Source organism: Megascapheus bottae, chromosome 23 (assembly GCF_031878675.1).
Source record: "Megascapheus bottae isolate mThoBot1 chromosome 23, mThoBot2.hap1, whole genome shotgun sequence".
NCBI classification, from domain to species: Eukaryota; Metazoa; Chordata; class Mammalia; order Rodentia; family Geomyidae; genus Megascapheus; species Megascapheus bottae.
Window position 1 is genome coordinate 3,947,887 of NC_143531.1, and position 22,161 is coordinate 3,970,047.

At 42.9% G+C, this 22,161-nt stretch overlaps 1 protein-coding gene across 2 annotated transcripts in view; it reads left to right on the forward strand.

Annotated features, from left to right (window-relative positions):
• The first annotated feature begins 1,244 nt into the window (after positions 1-1,244).
• Positions 1,245-22,161, forward strand: part of Prdm5 (PR/SET domain 5) — a 121,406-nt gene continuing 100,489 nt past the window's right edge. For both annotated transcript variants that reach the window (XM_090356634.1, XM_090356635.1), the window contains exons 1-2: positions 1,245-1,464; positions 12,902-12,985. In XM_090356634.1, coding sequence (XP_090212760.1) covers positions 1,372-1,464; positions 12,902-12,985 — 177 coding nt within the window. In that variant the 5' untranslated portion in view covers positions 1,245-1,371. The remainder of the gene's footprint in view (positions 1,465-12,901; positions 12,986-22,161) is intronic.

The following is a 22,161-nucleotide window of genomic DNA, read 5'->3' on the forward strand; positions in this document are numbered from 1 at the left end:
CACTAAAACCCCTTCCTTTCCCAATCTGGTGTTTTACTAATTGATTTTTTTCCTCTACACAGCCATCAGGGTCCAATACTACCACAGGTCAAAGGTATCAAAAGTGAAGCATCATCAAATCACCATTCTTTCCTCCTCAGACAAAGCTACCTTGAGACTTTTCTTTTTAAAAGTCCACTTATTTTGTTCTTTAAGGAGCACTTACATGATTCTTAAAACTCTCCCATTTGTTTTGCTGTTGTTGTTGTTTTTTTTTTTTAAATCATATTTATTTTCTACCTCCAATGAAAGCTTCTCTATTTGGGAGTTTTTGGCAGGCAGAGTCTTTCTGAAATCCTGAGGACACAGTGAACTTCTCCCCATCTTAAACTTTTTTTTTTCCCCAAAATCTCGTGGCCCATCTGGTGGTCTCAAGCCTGGGTGACTTAGCAGTGGGGACCCCGGGAATGTGGTAACTTTCCCCAGGCCTCATTACCCAACAAGAACCAGGCTGCTCTGAGAAATGGCTTGCCATCGAGATGTGCGCCCCCCTTTTCTTCCCTGCACCTCAAGGAGCCCCGCGTTCTTTCTGTTCTCCTAGGAGTTTGTTCAGAGCTCTGAAACCGGCATGCCGTGACATCGAACCTGCCCCAGCTTCTGGAGGCTTCTTCCTGAGGCCCGGTGGAGGACGATATGCCTGCGCGCAGCCCGGTCTGGCCCTTTCCGTTTGGGCTCTGAAGCCCCAGCGCATCCACAGATCCGCCCGGGAGTGGGGGGTTCGGGGTACGGCGAGCGGCCCGGACAGCCCGGGCTGGGCCGTGGCGGGCAGGCCAGAGCCAGGGCGCCCCGCCGGGGGGCTCCGGGCTCTCCCGGGTGGGCGCATCCAACTTCCAACCAATCAGCTCTCGGCGATCCCAGGCTCCCCCCCCCCCCAACCTTCCCTTCGGCCCGGCCCCGTGCGCGACCCCGGCCTGCGCTCCTCAGCCCGGCCCGCGCCCCTCCACCCCCGTGCGCCCCCAGCCCGGCCCGCGCCCCGTGCGCCCCCTTCTCCTCCCCCGCGCTCCTGTGCCACCCCCAGAGCTTGGCTCGCGCTCCCCAAGCCCAGCCCGCACCCCTGCTCCCCCCCACACCCGCCCCAGCCCGGCCCTCACCCCGAGAGCCCAGCCTTCTCCCCCTCGGCCGCTCCGGGCCCCGCCAGACCCCGGACGAGGAGGGGCTGAGCCGCGGGGGATCCTGGAATCGCCGGGGAGGTGGGGATTGTGGGAGGAAAACTCCATTTCCTCCTTTCCCCGCCGGCCTCTTCCCCCTCCGCCGCCGCCCACCCCGCACCCCAAGTCCCCCACGTGTCTGGTCCCGGGGCCCGGCGCGGACGCGCGGGGCGAGGACCGCGCCATGCTGGGCCTCTACGTGCCCGACCGCTTCTCCCTGAAGTCCTCCGGGGTGCAGGACGGCCTGGGGCTCTACACGGCCCGCAGAGTCAGAAAGGTGGGTGACCCGGCGCCCCGCGGGACCCCCGGCCCGCCGCCCCCGGCCCCGACGGCTCCTGCCCCGCGGGCCGCGCCCGCCGCGCGTCTGGGCGCCCAGGCAGTGCCACGTCGGTGTCCGGCCGGCCCGGGGTGGGGCTGCTGCCGCCTTCCAGAGGCCAACTCGTCCATTCCCCTAGCAGGAAGCTGGTCCACCAGACTCCCTTTTCCTCCTCCCCCCTCCTTCCTTCTCCTCTCCTTCCTCCTCCTCCTCCTCCCTCCTCTTCTCTCTTTCCTTCTCCCCCCTCCCTTCCCTCATCCCTCCTCTCTTTCCAGCCACCCCCCCCCCACCCATTCCTGTTCCCTCCCTGGCTGTAGCTGTCCAGGCTTTGCTAGGTCAAAGGGTTGGTGTCATCCTGCAGGCAACCTTCAGCTCCTTCTCTTGGGGTAACTCAGTGCTGTGCAGCCAGGCCTGCCCATAAAGGAACCAGTGTGGGGGGGTGGGGAAGGGGGACTGTGAGGAACCCACCCCCACCCCTACCTTCCACCAGCCTGGCAAGCTCAGGGCCCTGCCCCTTGCAGACCCAGGCGGGCAGTTTCTAGGACCTGCCAACCAGGGGTTTCTGGATCTCTGACCTCCCCCTGCCCCCCATTTACTCTTGAATTTTTCTGTGGTTTTCGGTCAGAGCTCAGGGCCAGGGCACAGTCTGGATAAAGAGAAAGGTCACTGCATGATTCCAAATCTTTGGATTAGAAGTTGCAGACTTTTGACGTGGAAACACTTGTGCTATGGTAGTTTTGTAGGAAAAGTGGCATCTCTGTATGTGGATATGTGTTTGTATGTTTGCCACCCCCAGAGCTTGGCTCGCGCTCCCCAAGCCCATGTGCATGTACCAATACAGAGAGCCACCTTTTAACACAGTAGACACTGTGCTAGGGCCCATACTTAGTTGACCTTTGTTATTTGGTTTCACCACAGTAGTCTCTTGAACAGTTAGAGTCCTTGTTAAGAGATAAGAAAACACATACAGGGGCTGCCTCTCTCCAGCCTCTCTGTCCTTTGTTCTTCCCCACATGTGAGCTAATATCTGACAGATGGAATTTGGGGTAAGAGTAGAAGATGCATGAAGAGTGCTTGAGGTTACCCCGAATCCAAGCAGACCCCCTTTGATATGGTTTAGGGTTCAGGTTTCTTTTCAGCACCAGTGAAAGGAGGCCAGGTGTCGGTGGCTCAAACCTGTCATCCTGAGATCTGGGAATCACAGTTCAAAGCTAGCCCAGGTAGGAAAGTCTGTGAGACTATACGCTCCATTAAACTACCACAAAGAAAAAAAAAAGTGGGAACTAGAGCTGTGGTTTAAGTGGTAGAGTTCTAGCCTTGAGCAAAAAAGCTAAGGGAGAGCACCCAGGACCAGCACAAGAAGAGAAAAGGTAGGGAAGTGTTTCAAGCAGACATAGCAAGTCTTTTTGAAAGTGAAAAATAGCAAAAAACAAAAACAAAAAAAACAAAGCAAAACAAAAAAAACCCAAAAAACCTCCGGGTGCAAGGTGTGACCTGGAGGAAGCCATGTCTTTCAGTACTTCCCCACTCCTCCCCCACCTGTAGGGTCCTTTGTTCTCCTCCCCACTAATGCATGCTCATGGTTTGATTGGCCAGAGCATCAGTCATGCATTGATGAGAGTCCTGTGATTGGTTTCCCACCCTCGGATTGGTTGCTTGTGATTGGAGCATGTCCTCACCCCAACACTTGCACAGAACTTTTAACTGGATAGAGGTAGGGAGCCATGCATTGGACCATGGCCACAAGGGACACAGGCCAGATGTAGCAAGATCTGCTGTGTCTCTTCCCACCTGCTGCCATGTTAAACACACACACACACACACACACACACACACACAAATACACACTAATGTTTGATCTTAAACTCAGGTCTGGGTCCTGAACTACTTCTACTACCACTACATCTTCATCTCCTCCTCCTCCTTTTATCTTTTCTTTCTCCTCTTCTTTTTCCTCCTTCTTTGCCAGTCCTGGGGCTTGAACTCAGGAACTGAGCACTGTCCGTGGACTTTTTCAAGGGTAGAGCTCTGCCTCTTGACCACAGCACCATTTCTGTTTTTCCCCCCTACGTATGTAGTACCAAGGAATCAGACCCCAGTCTTCGTGCATGCTAGGCAAGCACTCTACCACTAGGCCAAACTCCCAGCTGGGTCCTGAACTTCTTTTGCTTGAGCCACTGGAGCCACAGCTCCACTTACGGCTTTTTATTTTTGGTAGTTTAGTGGAGCCTATCTGGGCTGGCTTCCAACTGTGGTCATCAGATCTCAGCTTCTTGAGTAGTTAGTATTGTAGTTATAAGCCACCAGCCTGAACACAGTTGTTAAAGACCTTGCTATTTATTGTTATAGATAGTAAGACATCAAACATCTTCAAATAATTATTACATGATACTTTTTTGTTTTATATCATTATTTAGGTCTTTAATAACTACTTCTGAGTTTTAAAAAGTAATTTTAAACCTTTAAAAATATATTTGGGGGATTGGGAGTTTAGCCTAGTGGTAGAGTGCTTGTCTAGCATGCACGAAGATCTGGGTTTGATTCCTTGGTACCACATACACAGAAAAAAAAGCCAGAAATGGTACTGTGGCTCAAGTGGTAAAGCTCTAGCCTTGAGAAAGCCCAAGGGTAGCACCCAGGCCCTGAGTTCAAGGCCCAGGACTGGCAAAAATCCTCTAAAATATATATTTGGCCATTTGGAAGTACTTAATTATTTGAGTACATAGGAATAACTATTTCTGAGATTCTATGTTAGTATGACATTTTACTATTCCATTGATAGGCATTTATCTTTTCCTGGCTGATATACCTTCAGTAATATAAATGAAAATTTTTATGCACATTATAGCTAGAATGCACATCTGCATTTCAAGGTGAATGTGCATATTTCCAGTACATACAAACCATCACTGATGTAGTTTAGTTTAAGATACCACAATTCTTGATGCCAAGGTCATAGGCAAGTGTATGGATGCCCTTAAACCAAGCCTCAGCTCCTTTAATCTTCAGATGTCTGAGGACAAAGCCAGAGACAGATGTGAACACACCTTTGCTTCTTTGTGTATAATTGATCTCTAGTTGGTTGACTTTCCAGGGTTTCTTATACAGGGCCTAACAAGACAAATCAAGGATTTGAGAAGCAAAGCATCCAGTCAGCAGCTCTGTTTATGACTTCTCATGTTGTCTTGTCTAAACCAGTGTTGAAACATCGGTGTTGGAAATTACAAATAGTTTATGACCACTTTCAGAACATGTATGCTTACATTGTCATTCCTGCTTTATGCAAAGGTTGAAGCTCAACTCATCTGTTGGTTGCAAATTCAAGTAATGGATCTAGATTGCCCTTGGGTAAATCCTTCTGGAAACTTCATCCTGCTATGGTCACCAGATCGATAGGAAATTCCTTTGCCAATGGGACCCTATGATTCTTTTCATTGACCCATTGGCACAGAATGTTTTCTAGAGTGATGTATCAGTTGTATAATCACCACATTCCATGATCACTTCAGTCTTAGTGTTTTTCTTGGCAGTTACCCTTGTGGCAGGCCTCAAAAATTTTTCAGTGTAAAATCTATATAGTGACAAAAGGGCCAGGATAAGACAGGGTGTTTTGGAAAGCTTATGAGTACAAAAAAATTCAACTTACGTGTTCAAATATTACAGTTTGCTAATGATAAAAGTAAAGCCAATGCTAGAATTGGTGCCATTAGTGAGTTCTAAGTATTTGCTTTTGAACGTGTGCAATTTCAGGTTGTAAAGTACTATGGAGAATAAAATTAACAGTAACTGAAAGCTAATGCTTTGGTAGCTAATGCTACCAAAATTAAGTTGATATGTATGCACGTCACTCTGATACATTTTTGTTTTACTTATTGGCATGACCAGCGGGGATGGTGTTTGACATTATGCTTGAACTTGAGAAGTGGGAAGGGATGCTGTATTTTTCTCTCTGGCTCTCAGATTGTGTGATTTTAAGGAAAGGGTTCAGGTGGGAAAAAATACTGCTGGTAGCCTTTTTCCCCTTTCAGATTTGTTTTAGTTTGCAGGAGTTTCTTCTTGGACTGTCACTTTGATGAGATTTTTTTTGCCCAACTAATTGGGTCATCTTGGTAACTCTTTACTTCTGTGTAAAGTTTGCCATATTAGAAACCAGCATATTAGTATCTAGGTTAGGTGGGTAGAAAAGCAGCCCACATTTTATAAGCACCCGACAGAAAGACCAAAGCCCAAAATACTGTGAAAAGGAATAATCTTTTCTGTTCCTAGGACCTCCAGCTTTGGTGAGAAAATGGAAATAAATGACAAAGGCATATTTTAGAATACATTCAGTGTTCCTATGTATATCATGTCTATAAACTGATTTTTCAGGTAGTAGAGTAGGCCATAGAATTACACAATTAGGTAATTTTAAATCTACTTCGAGAGGCAGGGAAGTAGATAGTTTCTTTCTTATCTACATAGTGTCTCCATAGGCCCAACATGATGCTGTGTGAAAGAGGTATAAGTTGCGCGTTCAGAGAAGGGGGAACCGCAGGCCTTGTGGTCATAGGATGTCAGAGGAAGTTTCTGAGAGCCAGGGAAAATGAGTTGTATGGGGACTATATTGGATCTCCATTGTTAAGCCCTTTCATGTTGTATGTCTTGTTTCACTGGCTTCTTCCAGCAAGCTTTTGGCCCTGTCTGCAGCTTTAAGGGCAATACTATGGTATGTGCTGTGACCCTGTGATTGTGAGTTTAGGGCTTCTGGTTGAATACTTGAATACACCTGCAGTGGTTCTGAGTGATTTATGGATAGAATTGTTGAAGCTGTTCTGGAAGCTCTAGGTTAGGAAATCATTGAAACATTCTCTAGGAAACCCCATTGTACTCAGGCACACATTGAGATCAGAGCATCGTGGTTTTCTGAAGTCAGCTTCAGGCAGGAATGTTTGTGGACTTTTATCCTAAATTAATCACCGAAAGGCTGGAAGTGGAGCTGTGAGTCAAGTGAAAGAGTATTAGCTTTGAGCAAAATAGATCTGGAGCAGTGTCCAGGCCCTGAGTTGAAGTCCTAGGACCAACATACATACGCATCAAAAAAAGATTGCTAAGAGCTCCTTCTCCTTAACTGATGACACAGCAGCCATAGTGAATTAACTCAGATGGTATGGTGTGACTCTATTTCTAAACTCTGTGTCATTGTTTATTATTGATTGCTTGATTGGTATTACATGGTATTACAGACCTTATTTATTATTGATTGATTGATGCTGTAGTTTAAACTCAGGAATTCATGCCTCTCTTTGCTTTTGTTAAATTTTGAAGAGAGTCTCTCTCACTTATCTCCCAGGCTATCTGCACAGTGATCCTTCTGTTTATGTTCCATGCGTGGTTGGATTGTAGGTATGGTCACTGCACTCAGCTTCTGACTGCTTGAGATTGGGTTTCTTGAACTTCTTGGGGTGGCCTAGAACAGTGGTCTTGTGGAGCCCAGATTCCCAGGTAGCTAATATGACAAGCATAAGCTGCTTGGTTATCATGAGCTCTTGATAACACGTAGGCTAAGACATTCTCCCATCCTACTTTCCCCTTTCCAGTAACACTTTTCAGTTCTCCATTTAAACTGTACAGGTACACTAGGATCTCGACTAGAGTCTTTTCAAGGCCCGTGTTACTGACAGCGCTGTCACTGCTGTTGTAATCATCACAAACGTAGTGGCTGTAAATGATACAAACTTATTATCATTTGGTTTTGGGTGCAGAAGTCTGTAGTCAGTGGGCTAGGTTTGGGGAAAGATTGCAAGGGAGAATCCATTTCCTGATTTTTTTTGTGGTAAAATAATACCCGAAATAAAGTCTTAACCCCGAATTTGTAAAATAGAATAATCTAAAATTTTTAAAGAAGTTGTGTCAAGTTGTATAGCTTGTATAATACTTGAAATAAGGACTTAACATTTGGTTTGTAAAATTGGATATACTAAAAGAAAAGGTGAAATTGAAGGTGTATCAGAAAAATAATATGAGAACGAAGACATAAAACGTAGGAAAAATAGGTAGAGGGAGGGAAAGCTACCATGCATAAATATTACTAGGAGAAGACTAGATTTTGTGGAATGAGGATCTTTGTTGATTAGTTTCGAAGGTGACTCTGGTAAGAAATAACGGATTTTTATCCTATGGCTGTAATTCTGCCAGTGGATGTTTATTGACATTTCCTGGTGGCTGCTGATAACTGATTTGGAGATAGAATCAGAGTTAAAATCATCATTGTATGTGTGCCTTGTGTGATATCTCCTATGTTCACACATTCATCTTGCATTGCAGTGGCTCAGGGTGGCTTTGTATTTTGTACTGTTGTTTTGGATTAAAAAAATAAACAACCAATCTATATACACTGTTTGCTCTCTATTTGTGGTGTATCTGTTTGTGAGTGTGTGCGTGTGTGTGTGCGTGTGTGTGTGTGTGTGTGTGTGATGGTTATAGCTGCTATTAATGAACTGATCCAGCAATATTTATGGGGAAGTTGTGTTTTTTAGGTATGCTCCTGTGGCTAGGAGCAGATGACAGTTATTAGATGCTTCGTTCTTGTGAAAGCCTGTAAGTCAGGCCTTATTCCTGTCTTATGATTTCATTGTTTGTTTTGCTGGTACTGGAATTTGAACTCAGGACCTTGAACTTGCTAGGTGTAATATAACTGAACATACTTCCAGCCCTGTTCTTTACTGTTTGTTTTTTATTTTTTAGAATAGAGTCTTCCTGCACGGGCACTCTCTAAGCTGTGCTTCACCAGGGTTCCTGTCGTCTCTGTGTTATTTTGTGGACTTTAGCATCCAGCTTCCTTCCTTGGAGATGGAGTTCTGGGCTAGCCTGGCACCATGATGCATGCGCCCATCCCAGCCTCCTACATAGTTTAACATGATCCACCACAATGGCACTTGGTCATGGGTTGAAAATAGGTCTTGTAAATTTTTTTCCCTTCACAGTGAGAGCCTCAGATTTCAGCTCAAGTAGCAAGTTTTATAGGCACGAATCACTGATGCCTCCTTAATGCTTTAGCCAGGTTTATCTACTGCTACAGCAATAAACAACTTGAGATGATCATCTTATGGAAAGAAAATGTATTGTTTTAAATTCACAGTTGTAATGACTCCAGTCCATTGTCAGTTGGCTGTGTTGTTTTGGGGCTATGATAGATATCACCTTGGGAAGTGTGTGTGTGTGGCCAGAACCCCAAAGCAAGGCTGGGCCCTAAAAGAGTACACCCCAAAGACATAAAGACCTCTTGCTTAGCCCGATTCCTAATAGTGCTAGCAATTTCCAATGCTGGATTCTGGGACCAAACCTTTGCCACGTGAACATTTGGGGAATACTTCTAGTCGAAAGAATAGCGGCTCACTCTGCCTGCATCCAGATTTCCTTTTTTGTTCCCTTGATGCCATATAACTTATTTTGTTTTCCATTCTTTTCCCTTCAGACCTTTGAACTCTGCAGAAGGGACAGATTTAAATCTTTCTCCTCCCAAGTTCTGCTGCAGAAAAAAAAGTGGTCGATTGACTTTTGGAAAAAGCACTGGAGAAAGAAGATTTAGGTTATTATTACCTTCTGCAATGGTTGGTAAAGGTTAAATACGGGGCAGAGTGGACTGAAAATTGAAACATGTCCATTAGCCAAATCCTCAAATGTATTACAGACATGCCTTATTCTTCTCTTTTCTAATTGGCTTTCCCTGCATTTCATTGCATTTTAATTCAACAGTTAATGTACCAAGCATCTACTTTGAGCAAAGCAATGCCTCAGATTGTGCAGAATGTACTGAGTGGGAAGCTGAGATGGGGATGGAGAAGTCTGTTCAGGGTGGATGTCATTTGTCAGAGTTTCTGTAGCAATGAAGTAGAGGTGCTGGAGCTTCTCCTCAAAATAATCCTGCCTCTGACCTTCACTAGGAGACTGATCTTAATTAAGTTATGTAAACACTCTGAGCCTCAGTTTTCTTAATAGTCACGAAGAAACATTTTCACAAGGGATTACTGCAAGGGGGGGGGCCGAGGCATTCCGTATTATTAATTCTTTCATGGTGTTGCATTTCTCTCGCAGCTTTTCTTTCCTGTTAGCAAATACTGTTTAGATCTCATTTTGAGTAGAAATTACACGTGTGTGTGTTAGAGTTTAAACTTAGGGACTTAAATTTCCTAGGCTAGTACCCTACCATTTGAGACACACTTCAGACTCCTTTTTGCTCTAGTTTTTCTGACAAGGTCTCATGTTTTTGCATGGAGCCAATCTCACATCAGAATCTTCCAGAATACACTTGTCATGTAGGTAGAATTACAGGGATAAACTAGGATGCTTTGGCTTTTTGTTTGAGATAGGGTGAGAGTAATTTTGCTAACTTTTATTTTTTTTATGAATCCTCCCGAGTAGCTGGTGTAAGCAATGGTGCTCAACCCTTGAGAATTGATTACTATTCTTTTCTTTTAGTGGTACTGAGGTTTGGACTTAGGGCTTTTATCCTTGCTAGACAAGTATTCCACTATTTGATCTATACCTATAGTCCTTTTTACTCTTTTTGTCCCCTGGGGTCCTGGGGCTTGAACTCAGGGCCTGGGCACTGTCCTACAGCTGTCTTAAGGCTAGCACTCTACCACTTGAACCACAGCACCACTTTTGGCTTTTTCTGTGTATGTGATACCAAGGAATTGAGCCCAGGGCTTTGTGCACGCTAAACAAGCATGCTTCCACTAGGCCATACGCCTAGGCCCTGTTCCCAAGCTTTTATTATGGCTAGTATTCTACCACTTGAGCCACAACTGCTTGAGCCTATTTACATAGGGGACAAACAGCGAGCACAACATGACACACTACCATGTGTATCTTTTTCCATTAAGATGGATCTCACCAACGTTTCCCGAAGCTGAGTTTGAACCACACTCTTCTCACTGTCTCTTAAGTAGTGTGGGTTGTGGGTGTGAGCCCCTGGCTTGTGTGAAATGATTTCTTTGGGGTCTTTGGTCTGGTACGTGACACTGAGTACCCATATTGAGTCTTGGGGGTCTCTAGAGACAGGCTTCCAGCTCCTGTGGTTACACTTCCTAAACTTAGTTTTGACGTCAGCTGCAGGATCATATAAATAACCAGCAGTATCCCTGTTTCTTTTTCCAGGCTGGGTGCTACCACTGAGCTTTTCTGTTTGAGGCTAGTGCTTTGTCACTTTTAACCACAGCTGCATTTCTGCTTTTCTAATAATTAATTGGAGATAAGAATCTCATGGACTTTCCTGCCTGGGTTGGCTTTCAACCCTGATCTTCAACTCTCAGTTCCATGATTAGCTAGGATTACAGGCATGAGCCACCAGCGCCCAGCCTGCCTGTTTCTTTGGTCTATATTTGGCTTACTTAGAATTACAGTCGATTTGCAAGCTCTCTATGTTCTACCCCTCACCTTTATGTTAAATAAATGGTCGTGGTGCCTCTACCGTCCCTTATGGCTTGTCTTTTCTTCATCTGGGCTCACTATTTGTAGTTCCTCTCCAAACTTACTCTTTCCCTAGAGTTGGGTTTTCTGTTGTTCATTAAGTAATTTATCTTCCTTAAAACAATGCATTGTTGGTTACATCTCCCCACCCCAACACTGTTCATCAAAAGCTCCCCTGGAGATTTTGTTATTTTCTTCCTCTTCCTCTAGGCAAAGAGAAAGACACCACTAAAAATAATCCCAGGCTGTTTGGGGGAAGCTCCCAGGCAGATCAGGGGTGCCCCCTGCACTCTTACTACATGTAGGCAGATGAGGACACAGTGCTCTCCCCTCCCCAGCTTGCCCTCTGTGTGTCTGTGTTCCTGCTTCATTCCCCTGTGAGATATCACCTGTCCATCAAATGTGACCCTGCAAGTCCCTGCAAGTCAGACTGCAGTGGCCAGCCACTCAGCTTTACACACGTGAGGTTAACACATCTGGGCTTTTACACACCCAGGGTTTATACATCCGGGCCATGTGTCTGACAGTTTCCATGCTTGAGTGTATTACACATGATTTGAATGGTTAGGGGCTTATAGCCATGTTTCTTGTTTAATACATTTGGGGATTACACCTCACCAATTGCTATACTGCACTTACACACTCATACACAAATCCTGCCTTTCTCTTACACCCCCTCCTAGATCTCAGCCTGCACAAAGCTGGGGTTCTGTGCGGGAACCAGCAGCCCCCCCGTCCCCCTTGGTTCTAGTTTAGAAGGCTTCAGAGTACACTCGTGCAGGAAACCGTGTAAAGTGAAGCGTGTCCACTAGGCTGTTTGGAAGGTTGGTAGGCAGATTTAAGTCATTGATGAGCACTGTTCCTCTGAGAATGGCAGGCTTCCTCCTTTTTAGTGCAAAATAGGGATGAATTGGTGACTTTTATAGAAACCAGGTGATTTTGTGCATGGTGGTTTGTCTCAAGTTAGGCAAAAGGCAGTGCTTTTTGTTTTAAGACCCCTCGCCAGAGGCTATGAGATCGAAGTGCTCTGGGCCTCCTTGGAATTTGGAAGTAATTTAACTCTTTCATGTGGGCTCTTGGGCCATAGGTTTAGACTCTAGGTTAGAAGCAGATGAAGCTTTTAAATATGTAAATATTTTTGTTATGTAGATTAGTTCATATTTTTTTAATGTCTCAACATTTTCTATGAAGATTTACAGGACTTTCTTTTTATTTCAGAACTCAGAGTTTCATGCTATGCTCATGCTTGGCTTTTTTGGGGGGGCATGGAGAGGGTCATGGGGCTTGAACTGTGGGCCTGGGTGCTGTTTCAGAGCTCTTCAGCTCAAGGCTTCCACCCTACCCTTGAGCCCCAGTGCCACTTCCCGTTTTCTAGAGGTTAATTGGAGATAAGAGTCTCTTGGGTTTGTAGAGCCTGGAATGGCTTTGAACTGTGATCCTCAGATCTCAGTCTCTTGAGTATCTAGGATTACAGACATGAGCCACTGTGCCCAGTTTTTTGCTCAAATCACTTGAGCTACCCCATCACTTTTGACTTTTTCGCTATTTAAGTGGTGATAAAAGTCTCAGGGATTTGCCTGTCCTGGCTGGCTTCAAACTTTGATTCTTGGATCTCAGCTCCCTGAATAACTAGGATTACAGGTGTGAGCCATCAATGTCTAGCTGAAAAGAAATTTTGAATGGGAAAAATATCTTACGTTACTAGCTTGATTATCATGCCAATCTTTCTTTTCTTTTCTTTTTTTTTTTTCCGGTCCTTGGTACTGAACTCAGGGCCTGAGCACTGTCCTTGGGCTTTCTCAAGGCTAGAGTTCTACTGCTTGAGTTATAGCACGAGCTTTTTCTATGTATGTGGTACCGAGGAATGGAATCCAGGTCTTCGTGCTTGCTAGGCAAACACTCTACCACTAGATCAAACTAATCTTTCAATGTTATCATTACTATCCAGGGTGAAAAGTTTGGGCCCTTTGCTGGGGAGAAGAGGATGCCTGAAGACTTGGATGAAAATATGGACTACAGACTGATGTGGGAGGTGAGGCTGGGACAGTTAAATATTAAAAATTTATTTCTCCTGATTCTGTTTCATGCAGATGTAAAGACATGTGAATTGAGAGTCCATAGTAATTCCAGCTGAGTATTTAAGGACTAAAATGTCCTAATTTTGGAGCTGAGCATGAAAAAACCATTAGGCAGATGAAATTACTAGACAATTCTCTTAGGACTCTGCAAGTTAGAACCCATCACTGAAAAAGAAATTTTCCGTCTTGAAGGATGCTTTCGATTGCAAACTAAATATGCTCTGGGTTTATAATTTGGTATTTATAAGTAAACTTTTGCTTTTCTCCAACCTCTATTTCCTGAGTAAAGCTATAAGTGAACAGAAACTGTTGTGAGTTCTAAATTGGACAAAAAGAAATCCTACCTACCTTTGTAATCTAAAGTTCCTTTCATCCTGAGATACATTGTATCTGTGTTTATAAAGAGTTTTCATTCTGCTTTTAGCCACTTAAATTTATTGTTGCCTTTAGTGATTAGAAGAAGGATTGAGGAATAGAAATAGGAAAGCTGAGGTTTAGAGACAGTTGAAAGAAAATTTTGGAAATCAAGACCCCTGGAATTACATTTGCTTGTCTGTCTGTCTGTCTGTCTGTCTGTCTGTCTGTCTGTCTACTGGGACTGGGCTAGAACTCAGGACCTGGGTGCTGTCCTCTGTTTTTTTTTCTTCTAAAGACTGGTGCTTGTAGGACTTGAACCATCACTACTTCTAGCTTTCTTGCTGGTTAATTGGAGTTTCAAGAACTTTTGTGTCTTGGGTGGCTTTGAACAGTGATCCTCAGATCTCAGCCTCCTGAGTAGTTAGGATTACAGGTGTAAACCACTTAAACCTGGTTTCTTTGAGGAATGAAACCACTGAGAAATGCCAGGTAGATTCTCCTAATCCAGGAAAGGCTGAGGCATTGGAATGAAAAATGCTACATCGATAGCCTCTCTGTGCAGGTACCAATCCATTCTCCAGAGTGACAGAAACTTTATATAATGTTTAAGTGGGGCTGTGGCTCAGAGTGGTGGAGTGCTAGCTGAAGAGCTCAGGAACATTGCCCAGGCCCAGAGTTCAAGTTTTTGCTCCTAAGGTATTAAAAGAGATTGACAAAATGCCTACTACACACCACATAGATTCATGTTTGATTAAGTGACTGAACACTGTAACTTGGCCAAGTGGCATATAATGTCACCATAGTGTATTGTCTGCCAGCAAAGCGTATTTCTCACCATCATGCCTGTTACTGAGACTTCTCAGACAGGATAAGGAGAACGATTTCTGAAAGGCTTTCTCAGTATAAACAATGGAAATTGAGATTAATAACATAGTATGGGCTATAATTTTTTTTTTGTCAGTCCTGGGCTTGAGCTCAGGGCCTGAGCACTGTCCTTGGATTTTCTCAAGGCAAGAACTCTTCCACTTGAGCCTCAGACCACTCTGGCTTTTTTTCTATGTATGTGGTACCGAGGAATCGAACCTGGGCCTTTGTGCATGCTAGGCAAGCACTCTACCACTAGGCCAAACTCCTGGCCCCTGGGCTATAATTTTAAGTGTGAAGTGTTATTGATACTGTATTTAGCACACTGTTTTAGTTGTATATTTTTTGAATCTAAAAATACAACTTAATGGCCATCACTGTGTTTTTTTTTTCTTCCCAAGGTCTTAATTTTCTCAGCAGTTAATTCTTTTGTGATGAAGGTTTTCAAAAATCAAACAGCATGCGACCAAAGATAACTAAGTCTTAAATGATAAAAATAGCAACCTTTAACAAGTTATTAATGGGGTTTGATATTTATTTTCTTGTCTTAACATTGTAGTGTGATGATTCGGGTAATGTTTTACATAGTTATGAGGCATTTAAAAACATAATGATTATAATTTTTATCTTGGAAAGAAAACTCACAGATGGGAAACTGAAGGCTATGTTTATATTGTGTGGTGGCAGTTCAGTAATATAGCATCTAGCTTTGCATTGTCCTATGGCTTTTTTTTTTCTTTTTTTCTTGGTGAAAGTCCTGGGGCTTGAATTCAGGGCCTTAGAGCTACCCTCGAGCTTTTTTGATTAGACTAGTATTCTTTCTTAAGACCAAAATGCATTCATATAGTGTTGCCCAAATTCTTACCATCCTCTCAGTGTAGTATATTCTATAGAGACTGGGAATTTCAACGGAAAGGAAGCTTTTCAGCTGTTAGAGGAGATCATAAATAAGTGGTTGATCATAAATAAAGAAGGTTTTCACGTAACAGTTGAAGTACTTCCTCTTCAGCTATTGATGCCTTTAAATTACATCATTGGAAATATATCATATGGTGTATTTGCTTTGCCAGTGATAGTGACATTTGTTTATTTGTTTATTTATTTTCCTATTCGTTTGAGTCAGTACTGGGGACTTGAACTCAGAATCTCAGGCCTGTGCTTGGCTTGTTTCTGATTAATTTTGGTGTTGTACCACTTGCACCACACTTCCAGTTCTAGATTTTTATTTATTTATTTTTTTTGCAAGAGGTAAGATTTTGGAGATCAGATTCTTACAGATTTCTCTGTGTAGCCTAGCTTCAAACCTCAGTCTTCAGAGGCAAACCTCCAGATTAGCCAGGATTACAGGCCTGAGCCACTGGTGCTGGGAACACTGATAGTTCTCAAGAAGATCTTTAAAGTGAACCCTGGTGCATGTAGCCATCTGGTTTTGAATCCTCTGCACAGCCTTGTCTTGTAGGGAATGGTTACGTTTTCCTTTTCTGAAGCATTTCTCTAGCATTGCCTGTAGAAGCTCTTGTGGTAAATTCTGAAGACTTCACCATTGACTTTCGCAGCGGAATTCTCCGTTCCTGAACTGGTTGTCCACTTGTGAATCGCAGGGGACACAGGGCTGTTCCATCTTCTCTAGCTCCCAGTGGGGCTGGGCTGTGCTGTCTCTTCATCTTTCACCCATCACTGATACAGCTGCTGTCCAGCGGTGTGATATGCCACACACGAGGGCAGACACTGTCACACTGGGTGGTCTGTGGGGACGCAAAACACTCTTAATGTAGAGCCAGCTAAGCAGTGGTGTGCAGAGCCCCTAAGAAACAACCACTTAAAAACTCAAGTGAAATATCCCAATTGTGAGTGCTATTTTTTTTGTAGGAAAATATGTAAGTATGGATTGATTTTTTGTTACTGTGTCATCTGTCACATAAGTAAGTGTTTATCTCAACACCAGAAAAGTAAGGAACAGAAGGAAACAAACAGAATTCGACTTTTGAAAGAGGACTCTGGATTTGTGAGGGTTCCAGATGCAAGACACACAGCTGCAGTGTCACACACACAGCTCGTGTGCCTGGCAAGAGCAGCTGACAAAGTTTCTCCATTCACTTATTTCCCAGAGACTACCCCTTGGAGGCAGAACTTTTTTTTTTTTACTTACGTTAAGCCCAGAGGAGTTCTAGGGTCCTTAATGACAACAATAGTAGACTGGCCATATTTTATAAGAGACAGCATGTCAAATGATTGTACCTTTGTGTCAGTCAAAAAGACTTCCTACTTGTGAGTAAGTAATATGCTTTCAAAATAGAGTTGGTAAAATGTAAGTGAGATAATAAGCCAACCTCAGAGAGCCAATCTCACATATGTGGAAGATAGATCTGAAATAACACCGGGGCGTGATGAATTATAGAGGTCTCTAGGCAGTCATGCACAATGACACCAAAGGAGGATAATCTTAGTGGAGGGTCAGAAAGGCACAATGCCCGTGTGCCACCGACACAATAATATTTATTGAAATGAATTCCGGGAAATAGCAATGAGGTTTTTATTTTCCCTGTTTTTCTTTTCTTTTTGCCTGTTTATTTATCTGTCTTGGGGAGGGTAGGATGGGTGTACAAAAATGGAGGGACAGAGAGGGGTCTTCACCAGATACTTTGTTGGAAAGGAACTTGTGGGTGGGGATGGGAAGGAAAAACTGGGAGATATTGTCCAAAAAGAAATGGACTCTACATGACTTTTGTAACTGTAACTCCTCAGTACGTCACTTTCATAATAACAAATAATAAAAAAAACATAAGATTATGAGATTTGCAGGTGTTTTGTACAAAGTTTTGCTCTGCTATAGTTATACTAAATTATTATTTCAAAATAATTGTGCATAGCAGGTGAGCTGGTGCCCTTTCTATAACTGATGGGTTTTTAAAACATCTTGATGTCAGGGAAAATACATACAGATCGTGTTTGGCAATGTTTTTCTCAGTCCCTAGTCCTTACTTCAGTCTACACTGGGAATGTTCCCTGGTGAATGACCCATCTCTCATTGGTTCTGTTCAATGAAGCTCACACATGGGAACCAGATGAAAATGGGAAACTGCCTCCTCCTGGGTGAGTATGGGACCATTCTCCATGTGACTCCAGAAAAGCAGGATTGAGAGCCCTGACCTGGGACTTCATATTAAATCTTAATCTTACTACCACTCCTGGCAATGATTGGATCTGTTGAATAAGTCCTGAGTACATTTTCCAGTATAGAAAATTGTGTTTTCACTCAGACTCACTGGGCAACCCAGCTTGGACAGAGCTCTGCCTCCTGTAGAATATTGACTCTTATGGTGGCTGGTCTGCATTCTATCCAGCAGGGATGGGCCATAAAGAGGACATCGTTGGGCTTCCATTTCCTTGAATTGTAGTAACCAGCCCCCAGTACCTCAGGGTCTTAGTGGTTAGCTGAGGAAAGAACCGTCCTGAATCCTTAGTGCTAGGGTAACTTTAACCATGTGAAGATGGCTGCCTTAGTAGAGAATGAGAAAGAGTTTGTACCACAGAGCTTTTTCATGATTGAAGTGGTAGAGGTTCAAGGTATCAAATCATTATAGATTAGGTTTTTGTTCTACAGAACATCTTTATTTTAGAATAAAGTTCTCTAAATTATATCTTAGTTACAGTGACAACCTAACTTTCAAGTTACTTGAAACCAAAATGGCACTCTGAGAAGGGCTTGATGAGATATTTAGACCCTATCAATATTATAAAAACTTAGGATCTTCTCTAGCTTGACTTACCAGTAATTCTGATATAGGTGTTCAGGTGCAAGTGAATGAATCAGAGTTCATCAGAGATGCTCTGGCCATATCTAAGAAGCAATCTGATTATTTATTTATTCATTCATTTATTTATGCTGGTCTTGGGGCTTGAACCTGGGGACTTGGCCCTGTCACTGAACTTATTTTTATTTTATTTTTTCATAAATTTTTATTGTAATTAATAGAAGGGTTACATTATATTCACCAGATCGAAGGTGCTTTACTTCACAAACATTGATACCCTTTCTAATGTCTTCGTGCACATTTCCCTCCTCCCAGCCCCGCCTGTCAACTTGTTTTCCCTCCTTCCCTATCTGATTTCAAATAACCAAATACACGTATATACAATATATCAGATAACAAGGTGAAATACTGTAACAATATGGGACAACAAAAGAGATGAGAGATAACATAGTACATTAAGGACAACAATCACTCATTATATGGCTTTTGTTTCTATATCCTGGAGGTCCTTTCATTTAGTGTCATACTTATGGCCTTATGTATCTAGGTTTTGTTCTATTGTAAATCTCTGCTAGGAGAGCCCAAAGTTTCTACTGATTATGACAAATGAGGGAAACTGTTGAGCCTATGTTCCTTTGAGTCTGTCTTAATAGGATTTTTTTCTAAGTCTTTCCATTTCCTTACAAATGGGGCAATATCGTTCTTTTTGACAGCAGCATAGAATTCCATTGTGTATAAATACCACATCTTGTTGATCCACTCATCAACTGAGGGGTATCTGGGTTTGTTCCTTATCTTTGCTATGTAAGTAGTGCTGCAATGAACATAGTTGTGCTGGTGGATTTAGTATGCCCTTGTTTCTGGACGATTGGGAATTGCTGGGTCATAGGGGAGCTCTATGTTTGGTCTTTTGAGAACTGCCATACTGCCTTCTATAGTGGTTGAAGGAGTTTGCACTTCCACCAACAGTGTAATAGTGATTCCTTCTGGCCACATCCCCTCCAGCATCTGTTGTTATTAGATTTCTTGATCCTGACCATTCTAACTGGAGTGAGGTGGAATCTCAGAGTTGTTTTGATTTGCATTTCTTTTATGGCCAGAGATGTCGAGCATTTCTTCATGTGTCTATAGGCCATTTTTGTTTCTTCTTCAGAGAAGACTCTCTTTAAGTCTTTGGCCCATCTTTTAATGCGATGGTTGTTTGTTTGGAGATTAGTTTTGGAGTGATTCAATTTTTTGAGCTGTTGATATATTTTAGATATGAGGCCTTTGTTGTATGGTTATGAAGATCTTCTCCCACTCTGTAGGCTTTCTAGCTAATTTGCTAGCTATTTCCTTTGCCATACAGAAGCTCTGCAGTTTAATGCAGTTCCACTTATCCAGACTTTCTCTGATTTGTTGTGTTTCTTGGTCCTTAGTAAGAAAGTTTCGACCTGAGTCAAGGAAACCTAGTGTATCTCCTATTCCTTCTTGTAAAGTTTTCAGTGTATCTGCTTTTACCTTGAGGTCTTTGATCCATTTGGAGTTAATCCTGGTGCAGGGTGAAAAAGAAAGATCCAACTTTAGTTTTCTGCAGGTGCTTAACCAGTTCTGCCAGTACCACTTTTTGAAGAGGCTGTGTTTCTTCCATTTTGTTCACTGAGCTTTTTTGTTCAAGGCTAGTGCTCTACCACTGGAGCCACAACTCCATTTCCAGCATTTTGGTGATTAATTGGAAATAAGAGTTTCATGGTTATTTTTGCCTGGCTGGCTTTAAACTTGAATCTTCACAATCTTAGCTTCCTGAGTAGCTAGGATTACAGGGGTGAGCTACCTGTGCCTACCTGAAATGACTCTCAAAGACAGCTTTAAAGTATACAGATAGGAAATCTGATAATAAAAAGATGGAGATGTTATGCAAATACAAAGGAAATCAATTTTGACTCTACTGGATCTACAGAATGGTCCTGAAGGTTAGCAGTATTACTAGAATTAAAGATAGGCCTGTTCAAAATGCGAAAGCAAAAAACATGAGCATGGTGGAAACAGACAAATATCAAACAAAGCTTTTTTAGTTGTTTGAGTATGCACCAAGGACATAATGGAAAATCTCTGTGATTTAATCAGTAAACATCATGCATGATTGGATTGATCAGTGAGTCAATGAACTAAATTCACAGGGAACACTACCAAAGCCACTGTGTGCTGGGTCATAAAATGCAAAGCCACAGATTTCAAAGGTTAACATTTTACTATTAAGCATTCTTACAAAGCTCATGACATCCTGTCACTGGTAGCTCATGCTTGTAATCCTAGCTATTCAGAAGGCTGAGCTCTGAGGGTCACAATTAGAAGCCAGCCTGAGCAGGAAAGTGCATGAAACTCTTACTTCCAATGAACCAGTTACCCCCCCCCCCCCAAAAAAAAAAGCCAGAATGGGATGGATGGCTCAAATAGTAGAGTAGTCTTAAGTAAAATAAGGGACAGTGCCCGGGCTGAGTTCAAGTTCCAGCACTAGCAAAAAAGAAAAATAGTATATAATTGGAGCTAAAGAAAAAGGAACAACTCATGGATTGTGGATTAGACACTTTTCTTTTTCATGAAGATGGGAATTTGACTATAGTAGTCTTTGAAGCAGTTGGTGGATGGATATTCAAGTGGACACTTTATTTGCATGTTTTTCTCTTTGTTTGCAATTGTTTTATGACTATAGCTGGTCTACTCTTGGGAACTTGGCTCAGGACCAGAGTTCCATGTGTTTTAGTTTTTTTTTGGGGGGGGGGAAATGTTTTCAATTGTTTAAAAATCTTCTTTTATTGTTTAGAGCAGTCCTTTTAGGTGTTTGGCACAAAGAAATCTTTTTACCAAGTGTTTTTGTATTGTAGATGATAAGATTTTTGTTGTAGGTTCTAAAAGGAAACATTTAGTTTAGATAGAAAAATACCACCTAGGAAGATGCAGAGGATTCTGGAACTGCTGAAAGAAATTTCTAGTACTTCTTCTCTCCCTCTGCTCACTGTTGTCAGGGAGAAGGCAGGGGGAGTGCTGTCTGTCTGCATTATGTTTGTTCTGGGGTTGTTCCTTTCCTACTCCTTACACCATGACTCCTACGTATTCAGCCAGCATTTGGAATTTTCCGTCAAACCTTTCATGTTATTCAGAGTGTTGATAGCAGGGCACTGATGACTCTTCCTTGTAATCCTAGCAATTCAGGAGGCTGAGATATGAGGTAGCCCAGGCAGGATTCCATGAGACTCTTATCTCCAGTTAACCACCAGATAACCAGAAGTGTCACTGTGACTCAAAATGGTAATTGCTAGACTTGAGCTGAAGAGCTTAGGGACAGTACCCAGGCCCAGTCTTCAAGCCCCGTGACCGACAAAAAACCAAAACCAAACCGAAACCAAAACCAAAACCAGCATTCTAGCAAAATAAACCATAGACATTTCTTAAAATATTGACAGTTGTATAGCTTTCGGGAGTAGTGTTTTAGAAACAACTTGAATTACTTACCCCCTGTGATATGGTTCCTCTACCAAAGGAGCTGTTTTCTGCAAATTTCATTGTGTGTGTGTGTGTGTGTGTGTGTGTGTGTGTGTGTGTGTGTGTTGGGACTGGGGCTTGCACTTAGGGGTTTGTACTTTTAATTAGCTTTTTTGCTCAAGTCTGATGTTTAACCACTTAAACCACACCTCCTACTTCTGTTCTTGTTTTTGTTTTTGCTGGTGACTTGGAGATAAGAGTCTCATGGACTTTCCTACCAGGACTGGATTTGAGTAGTTAGGGCTATGTGTATAAGCCACAGGTACCCAAAGACACATTTTGTTAATTAGGGAGTTGCTACCAAAATACTTTTCTCCTTAAAATCTGCTGATTGGCTGCCCTTTGTCTGCATTTGTCATTGAGTAGTGCCCCTTTCTTTTGCCTTTTATTAATCATAGTCCAACAGTTAGAAATGTCCTGGTTCCCTTGCAGAATCCAGGAGAAATTCCTGTCCTATTTGGTTTCCTGGTTTCCCTACCTGAGAGCAGACACAAGGCAGCTGGGCACTCTGGAGTCTCAGAAAGATTCTCAACACAGTCCTTTAGAAAAACAACAACAGCAGCAACAACAGTTAGCTTCCTTCCACTTCCATTTGCATGTGCTGTCTTGTGTTTTCCTGATAACTGCCCTTG